Genomic DNA, 10,769 nt, shown 5'->3' on the forward strand with positions numbered 1-10,769 from the left:
GCATAAAAAGAGAAAACAAGGTTGAGTTCCCTGCTCCCTTCTACCCTCTGCCTCTCTCTACCATGAGACGACACACCATGGGTCCCACCACATGACAACAGTCCAACCTTACAATAAAGTCTAAAGCATTTGAAGTGTGAGTGAATTCAGATCAGGTGTAGCTGTGCATGTGCTCATTTATACCAAATGCTTCTAAATAACCATGCAGCCCTGAGATCATAACAATATTTCGACTTTGAGGATAGGTCCCTGGTGTAAGAATTCCAAACCTTCTAACATTTCAGAGAACAGTTGTGTGTGTTGATATTATATATAGTTATTTAAAAGAAAACTAGGCTCAGTTCTGAATGGCTGTGAGTTCTTCTCTGATCATCAAGAAAGACACTTGCAATAGACCGAATCCTCGGAGATTTAATAGAGCGACTTTTTTACTGTGTACAAGACTCTCTAGAGCACACAGGTGACCTGGGTGACACTAATAGTTGACTGTCTTGGCAGGCTTGGTTTCCTCGATCTCAGAAGACAGCCATCGGTAAGTGCGATGCCGCCGTAGCACCTCAATGGACTTGAGCTCCAGTGGTGTGGGCTGAACGCCAAGATCTTCCAGGCCAGGCAGGTCGGTCGGCATCACGTCTGAGATATGTATCTGTGACAAAGGGACACAGAGAATGCTGAAACAGAGTGCCATCCCTCAGACCCCTACACCCCCAAGCTGGCCTGAGACTCATCACTGAGGCAAGTGCCGTTAGAGACTCCACAACAATCTTTGCTTCTGGAACTCACAAAAGCAGAACAAATAGAGATCTCACAAAAGCAGAACAAATAGAGATCATCAAAGGCCTGAGGCAGGTCTCCCATACCCTGCAGAACCACAGGACAGTGACCCTGAAAGATCAGCTCCACAGGTACATGTGCACAGAGCTGAACCTAGTGTAGGGGGCAGGAGCTCTCTCCACCTAGAGATTCAGGTAAGAGCTAAGGTAGGAGGCCACCTCTGCACCCCACTTTCTTAGGCTGGATCCCTGGGCTATAGCTCTCTATTTCAGTTTTGACTTTTTGGTCTGGTTTAGGGATTCTGACACAGTGTCTCACACTGGAACTCCTAGGAACCCATTATGTAGTCCAGACTAACCTCAAACTTGTAGGAACACTTCTGTTTCAGCCTCCCAAATGTTGGGACTGCAGTTATAACATCACGCCTGGACCCATTAGCCTGTTTTGCTCCAATTATACTCAACGTGGTTAAGTTATGCTCACTACAAAGCCTGAAGCCAAACCAATCTTGTTTAAGGAAGAATGAACAAGACAGCCCTGTTCGTCACAAAGCACCAAAGCAGATTCCTCTGTACATGGACCTGAAGCAGGTCTCATCCTGTGACCTCTACAAAGAGCAACACAGAGAGGACCCCAGTGTGTCTACTGCCTGCTCTAGGGCATTGTGCAAACCAAGCCCAAAGCCTGTCTGTCTATTATACTCATACTTTTCTCAGTTGCCAAGGTGAGAGCAAGTGTCCAACAACAGGGCTCACGGCCAGAAAGGACACCATGGAGATGTGTCTGCTTTTTAGGCAGTCTGTCAGAGGGAGGCTGTTCCCTGGGACTGTTAGCAATTCTTTGCTATGCTTTGGCTCTTAGGGGACAGTTTGGCTGCATCTCATCAACAGAAAGGAAATCTATAGTTCTCAGGCTGAGATGCTGTCATGATTATTTGGCATCTTCCCGGTGAGATTTGAGTATGCGGGAAGCAGATAATCAATGAGTCAGACAAGACTTGAGAAGGAAGAGCCAGGGCTTTAGAGCTCAGCATACTGCAGGCAGAAAAGATTGGCAGCAAGAGGCTCACTGAGAGAGTAAAGAGGACTGTTGCCTGGGTAACAGTAGGCAGAGGAGAGATAGTTATGTGCTCTGCCTTTAGTACCTAGCAAAGTTCCAATATTACCAGAAGCATGTTCCTAATGATGAACAGGAAGGCAGGAATTAGGAGTGGCCCGACCTGGCATCTACTGAGGGTTGCTGAGGGTCTATCTCTTTATCATCTAACACAGAAGCCATTTAGTCAAGCATAATTCAAATCTCACTTTCAGTGAACCAAAATCACATAAAGCTCAAATTTGAAGTCTGCAGTTATGGTAGCCATATATCAAGTCCTCCGAATCGCACACTGCTCCTGGCAATGTGCTGGGACAGACACCACTGCAGGGTGGGGCAATGATGGCTTAGGAACTGAAACTGCAGGGGATACTCGATGTCTTACATGGACAACACAGAAAGGGCTGTCACTGAGGCGAGACTTCGAGGACAGAGTGCAAGCTTGCAATAGCAAGAAACAGCACAGGCCCCTGGTCCCTGCATGGGAGAGGCTGAGTAAAGATTAGCAGCTCCCAGTCAGCCTGGGCTGCACAGTGAACACAGCGGGACCCCATCTCAAAATAAAGCAGAAAGCACCTGGTAAGATTTAAAGAAAAGAAAAGCTTGCAGTTCTATTTACAACATGTTACTATGTCTGCGTAGTTCCACATAAAACAATTCAAGACGGGAGAGCTGGCAGCACAGCCTCCAGCAGCAGCAGCTGGCAACTGGGATGAATGTAATTTATGAACAGAAGTGAGAACGGCTGAGGCTGTGACCCCGTCAGGACAGACAGCAACCAGGAGGAAAGGGCAGCAGGAACAGGGCCTCCAGCACAGCCCAGTGTGAGAAGGGAAAGGCAGAGAACGAGGCCTGGGCCAGGCATAGGTGCTAAGACACCATTTCGAAAGGAAGAAATGTGGCCCCTCAACAAATGCTGCTCACAGCAGGAGCGAGGTAAGGTCAGAAAACTGTCTGAGAGGTGGCAGCATGGGGTGAGCGGTAGCAGTGCAGGGTGAGTGGTGGCAGCGTGGGGTGAGCGGTGGCAGAGTAGGGTCATGGGTGGCCTTGGAAAGCACAGTTCAGGGCAGAGGAGGATACAGTGAGATCGAAATGGATCAAACAAAGAATGATGCAAGAATGTGCTGGGATCAGGCACAGACAGCTCTTTGGCGGTCAGCTTAGAAAGGGAAACCCAGGCAAGGAAGCATACGCCTGCAATCCCAGCACTTAGAAGCAGAGGCAGACAGATTAGGAATCCAAGGCACCCCACCTATGGAGTGGGTGTGTGGCCAGCCTGGCCTAGAGACCCTGTCTTAAAATAACAGCAGAACCCAGAATAGTTGTAAGGGGACACAACAAATAGCAAAATGGCCAGAGGGACCTGGGAAGGAGAGTAGGGAAAGGTGGGGGCTGGGGGGGCTATTATCTATTATGCATGTTTGAATGCTGACAAGGACGACCTCACAGGAAGAACATACTAAGACGGTGAAACAGCATGAGAATGTGTGAGCCAAAAGCAGAGCAGAAGGGCTAGCCTCTGCCAGGAGGACTTCCCCACACAGAGAAGCCCTGCCATCCAAGCCAGCCAACCAAACTGATCTGACCGCAGCACTCTGCCTGTGAGAGGCTTGCTATGCCCAGACTTACCCGCTCCACCTTGTCCTTCGTTGTCCAGGGCTCAAATGGACTCAGCCCAAAGAGTTTGCCAATCCAGCTGCAACGGAAGTATATATGGCACATGTGAGAGGAGTCTGGGCTGGGGTCCAGCCTACTGGACCCCCAGGAAAAGAGGGACTGCTGCACACAAGAACCTGCTAAGTTTGTCATTGTTTTCTGAGAAAATGACAACTTCCTGGCTCTACTACCTGTTGTGGAGACAGATCTAAGTCACCCTTCCTGCCTCCCTTTCCTGAATTTTTAAATCGGGGACTCATGTGTGCCAAGCTGGCGTCAAAGTCACTAGGTGGCTGACAGTGACTCTGAACTAATCGTTCTGCCTCTCAAAAGCTAGCATGTGCCCCCATGCCTAGCAGCCACAGCTTTGGGGAGAGGGAAGGATGCTAGGAAAAACTACAGACCTCACAGAGCTAGGCAAGGACTCCGCCACTGAGCAGCACTGCCACAGCCCTCCACCTAAAGCTTTGTAAAAAAGATTCACTTATTTTATGTAGATGAGTACAAGGTAGCTGTCTTCAGACACACCAGAAGAGGGCATCAGATTCTATTATAGATGATTGCTGGAAATTGAACTTAGGACCTCTGAAAGAGAAGTCAGTGCTCTTTAACTGCTGAGCCATCTCCCCAGCCCCAACCTACAGTTGAAAGAACATTCTTTTTCTTTTTCTTTTTTGGTTATTTCGAGACAGGGTTTCTCTGTATAGCTCTGCCTGTCCTGGAACTCACTTTGTAGTTCAGACAGGCCTCGAACTCAGAAATCCGCCTGCCTCTGCCTCCCGAGTGCTGGGATTAAAGGCGTGTGCCACCACGCCCAGCTGAAAGAACATTCTTGTTGCTAAAGCAAATCATGACAAAGGAAGCCTTAAGTGTGCTCAGAATTTAATATATAAACTCCTAATTACAGACAAGCCCTCCTACAAGCCAGTCCACAGTAGCATCATCTGGACTATGCAACATCCTCATTGGGCCATGCCCCTGGTGTCTGCCAACCCTGCTCTAACTCCCACCTCCATGTGCAGCATGACGGCGTGTCCCTGCCTTCTGGTTTCTAGCCCTCCACACTACTAAAGCTGGTGTCCCAAATGACTCCATGTTTTTTGCTTTTTCCATCAGCTGATTTTTCATTAGCATGCCAGTCCACAAATATTAATGGAGGGGCCTTCTGTGACTCAGGCATGGCACCAGGCAGACAAGCATGGGAAATAGCTCAGTAACCTCAGACTCTGGCTGGATTTGGTTATGCACACCTGCCTCTTCTCATACCGCACGTGGCAGCCTAGCTCCTTTACCTGGATGTACTTACTATGCACGCACAAACATCTACAAACACTGGTCATAGCAACTTTGTACCCCCACCTCCATGTGGCTACCCACATACTCCTCTCTAAATGGAGTTTCCCCTCAACTTGGGACAGTGTCTTTAAATATATTTCTCTTCAAATATATTTCCAATGCACTTAGGTACAAAGATTGAAGACTGTGAGCCAGTCTGAACCGGTTTAGGTGCGCACACAGTAAGGTGAAACTGTGTCAAGTAAACTTTTAAAAAGAACTTATTTGCGGACGGTGGTGGCGCACACCTTTAATCCCAGCACTTGGGAGGCAGAGGCAGGCGGATTTCTGAGTTCGAGGCCAGCCTGATCTACAAAGTGAGTTCCAGAACAGCCAGGGCTATACAGAGAAACCCTGTATCCAAAAAAAAAAAAAAAAGAAAAAGAAAAAGAAAAAAAGAAGAAGAACCTATTTACCATCTTACATCGATATAAAATTGGGCTTACATGTGACTAAAATCACTTGCATTATAGAAATAAACATATAGAAAAATGATTATATGAACTAATCTCTCAATCAAAATAAAAAACTTCCCTAGCTTACTCTCCTTAGCAACCAAACTCCTCCTCCTCCTCTTGAGCCTCATAAAAGGAATCCTGAAACAATAACTGGTCCCCAAGCACCTTCCCCGATGTGGCAGCTATCTATATTAACAGCATACCCCCTCTAATCAGTGCTACTGCTTCGCTTACAATAGTTTTGTTGCTACTTTTTCAGTCATTTTACAGTGAGCCCTTATTTTCAACTCTTTGGATAAGAGGCCAAGAAACTCCTAGCCTGATTGCTCTGTAACAGTTCTAGTTACTGGATGCAGGGTATGAACAAAAGAGTAGATTCTCCTCTTCGGAACTGTACGTTTACGTCTCCCCTCTCTAGGCGAGGACTATAGCTCAGCCATGGAATGCCTGTCTAACCTGTAAGGGGCTTAGGGTCTGACCTAGTACCACAAACAAACAAAATCTGTAAAAAGGTCGGGTGCAGTGGTCCACACCTGTGATTTCAGAACAGGCAGAGGCAGGGGCAGGGATCGGGGAAGGGGCACTGTTTTAAATTCGAAGACAGCTGTGTCTACACAGCAAGTTCCAAGCTAGCATGGTATATACAGGCAGTTTCAGGCCAGTCGGGGCTACTCAGAGTAAAACACACAAAACTACTTTTCCTTTTGACTTCTCTCGGCATCTTGAAAGCCCTGCACTCAGCAATCCTAATCTCTGGCACACCCAGAAGTCTGGGGGCCGACTTCTGGCTTCCAGGGCCCTCTCCGCTGCTCCTCTGTCCACACTCTATCCCTGTCTATTACGTAAGTCACGAGTGGAAGAAAGGCCACTGAAGGAGAACGCTTTCAATAAACAACCTCCACCATGTCACCACGTTGTGCTGTGGGTTGTTTTTGTTTTTGTGTGTGTGCTGGGGATTGAAGGTAGGGCTTTGATGTGCTAAGCACACACAACTCGCTGCATACCTACAGCTTACAGACCATAAGCTGCAGAAATGTTTGCTCTGGTATCTCAGGTGCCTAGAGCACTGCCTGAGAAATGGAAGGCAGCCGATAACGGGGACTGACTGAGTTCAGGACTCCACACTTCCCAGGCAAGGGGTTTGCCACTGAGCTACTATCCCCAGTAGGTACAAAATTTTAGTCTCCAAAGAGAAGCAATAAAGAAGGAAGGAAGGGGGCTGGAGAGATGACTCAGTGGTTAAGAGCACCGACTGCTCTTCCAAAGGTCCTGAGTTCAAATCCCAGCAATCACATGGTGGCTCACAACCATCTGTAATGAGATCTGATGCCCTCTTCTGGTGTGTCTGAAGTCAGCTACAGTGTACTTAGATATAATAAGTAAATCTTTAGGCCAGGGCGAGCAGGGCCAAGCAGAGCAAGCAACCTTCGCTCCCAGCAATCACATAATGCCTCACAACCACCAGTACAGCTACAGTGTACTCATATACATAAAACAAATAAAATAAATTTTTTTTAAAAAAAAGGAAGGACGGGAGGGAGGAAAAGACACAGGGTCAGGCTGAGGTCTAGGTTTGCTTCCTCTCTCCCACTACACCGAAGACTGCCTTAACCAGAGAAGGGAGCCTTGCCCCACACAAAGGGGGGGCTGGCTCTTCCAAGCAAGACACTTCTCCAAATTAAAGCCCACAGTATTTACTGTTGCTTATTTCTTCAAGATGCTGATGACCAAACTCAGAGCTTCACACTGCATAAATGCCCTGCCTCTGACACAAACCCCAACCTGGGCCTCGGGTTTTAAATTCAATCTAAGAGTCACCTCAGAATGACCTAAGAAAGACCTAAGAAGGTTTAGGTCATCCTTGCTCGTTTAAGGCCACATACAGGTCCTTTCTTGGCCAGCATTCCAGCATCAGGAGTAGCATCATCACAAGTGTGAAGACTGGCCTTCTCTAAAGGAAGCAGTATCCTGCTAACTGGGAAGGGATTAGAATGGTATCTCCAATCAGGTCTCTCGTGGGTATGCACAAACAGCGCCATACTTACCTATACACAAATAGTGGCAAAGGGTAAGGGATGAAGGTCCGATGGGTCATGCCAAAGATGTACTTCACCAAATGGAAGAGCAGGTACCGATTTGGCCTGGAAACCCAAACAGAGTTCTTCACATTATTTGTTCCCTACATTTTTTTTTTTAAATAATTAACACTTTCCTTATGAAAAAGGAAACCCACTATAACAAACACAGATAAACAAAAACCACCTGTTAACCAAGTGCCATAGAGAACCTGTACCCTCCTCTCCCTCTTCCATGTGTTTATAATGTACACTGTTGATCAATCTTCTTGTTCCTTTTGGGAAGGGCTCTCACTGTAGTCTCGGCTGGCCTCAAACACAGGAATCTTCTTGCCTCAGCCTGAGTCACCACACCTGGCTGGATCAGCATTTCTTATATGGGGTTAGTTTTCTTCATGTGAGTTTGGTCATTTACAGCTTTCTTTCCTCTGATAGTTTCTGTCCCTTACAATGACAAACACCAACCCCATCTTCTGAACTGTGACCCTTTCCACTTAGCCAGCCTCCACTTATCTGGGACCAGCCTTTAATAATTAATCACCACTGACATTTCAACATCTACCATAACTGAGAGCATAATGAAGGTCATTCACTACAAACCTCATTTTACAAACAAAAACACAACAAAAGGCTCACCATTCAAATAGAAATGCTGGGGAAATATCCCACAAACCCCTCAAGCTGCCTTTAATTCCAAAGGGTTTTCAAGGATGTCTGGTTTGTCCAACAGGGGCAACACTAGCCCAAGCTCCCCATGTGCAGATGCCTCCTCAGAAGGCTCCACAGCAACACATCCCAGTAAGAGTGGCCAGACGAAGTGGAGCCCTGGCTCACAGAGAAAGGGCCACTGAAGACTACATCTTCCCAGCTGCATCTCATGGTTCACTGTGAGAATCACTGTCAACAGACATCCTCGGCAAGCCTGCCTGAGACTTTCTCCACTACACTTGTCAGCCAGATCCCTACAGAGGTTAAAGTGAATACCTGCCTTCTCTAGAGAAACAAACAAACAACAACAACAACAAGGATTTAAAACAAAACACACACACCAGCAAGAGAGAACCACGTGAGCTACCTGATACTCCCAGGTCTGCTTGTCTGTCCTTTTATGCTCTTTGAATTCTCCCCGGGAACTGACTCATCTGTCTTCTCTGACCTCATTTCTGTAGCAAGCCATCCTTCCTGATGGCTGATACTCTGCTCATGCTCCAGTGAAGAGACACCTTGGTGTTTCATAACTGACTACATCTGGACATACCCTCAACTCGTCCATTAAGATGAAGGAATGTTTGTTTGTAAGGTGGCTAAGCCCTCCGCTTACACTTTTTCACAACCCTCCATTCCTAACGACCATTGCTCTGACTACTCTGTCCCTGGAATCATTAACAGTCATCCCTTCACTCACTGCTCAGAACAACACAGTGTTACCGTCTAAATCCTGGTGGGACTTCTCCTGCTGTGGAGTCATCTCCCAGAACCACCCCTAATATGCATCTTATCACAATGCATGTCACAGTGAGCATGCATGGAGACAAACTGCAGGAGTGAAGTTATCTCTTCCACACACAGTTTCAGGCACCAAACTCAGGCTTGGTGCCAAGTGCCCTTACCCAGTAAGCCATCCTGCCAGCACTCCCACCATCTCCTAACCACTTTTTCACTGCTTCTCCTTAGAGCTGGCTGCCCACTGCTTCCACATCCTGTGCTTCCAGTGAGATTCCACCACAGGCCAACACTGGCCTTGTCTCAGAGGTTATTAAGGTCCAGAGAGAGCGGAGGTCACCACGCTGTCACTCTCCTGCAGTGTCCAGTGTCACTGTCCCTCCCTCTCCTACAGGCTCTGCTTCACTGGGCCATGCTTTGGGGAAATTTATGCTATATGGCTCTATTACACATGGGTGTCAAAACTAATCTACCAGCTCCACAAAAACAGAAACCTTGTCTGGATCATTCAGTATAATGGAAGATTTTTACACCCTATAAAATCCACCCATTTCAAGTTATAATTCAGTGTTTTAATTTATAAGGTTGTATACCCATCAGCATAATCTAGCCTTAGGATGTCTTTCTTAACCCCACCTTCATGCCCATCATGTTAAGCTGGTTTTGTAAAGACTGCCCTTGAACTTCTGATTCTCAAGCCTTAGTCTCTAGAGTGCGAGCATTGTAAGTACATCACTATGCCTACCTTACATTCGCACCAGCAGCAATATGCAAGATTTCCTATTTTTTTCCACATTGTCACAATCATTTATTATCTCTCTGTGATATGCTCCCTCTTTGTGACTAAAAAAGACTTCCATCTTTGTATGTACTTTAACATTCATATTGCCTTCCTCACTGAAATTTCTGTTTTTAATATAATATGTACTTGCCGGCATGTATATCTGCATACCACGTGCATTTCTGCTGCGAAGAGGCCAGAAGAGGATATGGACCCCCAGGACTGGAGGTACAGATGGCTGGGAGCCATTGTGTCAGTGCTAGAAATCAGACTCAGGTCCCCAGGGAGAATGTGCTCTCGACCACTGCACCATCTATCCAGACCTGGTCCCTTCATTTTTAAATGGTATCATTTGAAATGCTTAAGTTTCAAATTCGGGTGAGTGAAACTTAATTTTTTCCTTTTATGGATTATGCTTCTGATGACATAGCTAAAAACATCTTGTTAAACCCCGATCTAGAATTGTTCCACTCCAAGTATTTATAACTCCAAGCTTGCGTTTATTTCTTTTCTTCACATAGAGCAGGAGGTAGAAATCCAAGTCTAAGTTTCCAGAGAGTCATTTGTTAAAAAGACTGCCCTCGCTCCACTCAGGTGCCTCGTTTGTCAACAGTCAGTGGTCCAGAATTGAGGTTTGGGGCTGGGCATAGTGGAGAGATATAATCCCACAAGAGCACAGATCTGGAGCATACTATCCTTGACTACACAGTGGGGCCTAGAGCAGCCTGGGTGGCAAGACCCTGTCACACGCAAGCAAACAAAGGTTTGTTTCTGGACTGCTGGGTCTGGTTAACTGGTCTGTCTATTAATTCAGCACAAATTGTCTTGTTCCTCAGAGCTTCAGAGCAGGCTTTATAATTGGGAAAGTCAGGAGTTTAGGCTATTACCACTTTATATTGTCTTTGTAATACCATTTAAATTTAGAGTTTATCAATTCCTACAAAAGGCTGCTGGGATTTTGACAAGATTCAGTCTACAGACCAATTTAAAGACAACTGCCAGCCGGGCGTGGTGGCACACGCCTTTAATCCCAGCACTTGGGAGGCAGAAGCAGGCAGATTTCTGAGTTCAAGGCCAGATTGGTCTACAAAGTGAGTTCCAGGACAGCCAAGGCTACACAGAGAAACCCTGTCTTGAAAAACCAAAAAAAAA

At 46.6% G+C, this 10,769-nt stretch overlaps 1 protein-coding gene across 1 annotated transcript in view; it reads right to left on the bottom strand.

Moving 5' to 3' along the window:
* Positions 1-393: 393 nt before the first annotated feature.
* Ndufa9 (NADH:ubiquinone oxidoreductase subunit A9) overlaps positions 394-10,769 on the bottom strand; it is a 29,949-nt gene continuing 19,573 nt past the window's right edge. The window contains 3 exon segments of the mRNA XM_021191145.2: positions 394-646; positions 3,499-3,565; positions 7,364-7,459. Coding sequence (XP_021046804.1) covers positions 476-646; positions 3,499-3,565; positions 7,364-7,459 — 334 coding nt within the window. The 3' untranslated portion in view covers positions 394-475.

This window comes from Mus pahari, chromosome 2 (assembly GCF_900095145.1).
Source record: "Mus pahari chromosome 2, PAHARI_EIJ_v1.1, whole genome shotgun sequence".
Lineage (NCBI taxonomy): Eukaryota > Metazoa > Chordata > Mammalia > Rodentia > Muridae > Mus > Mus pahari.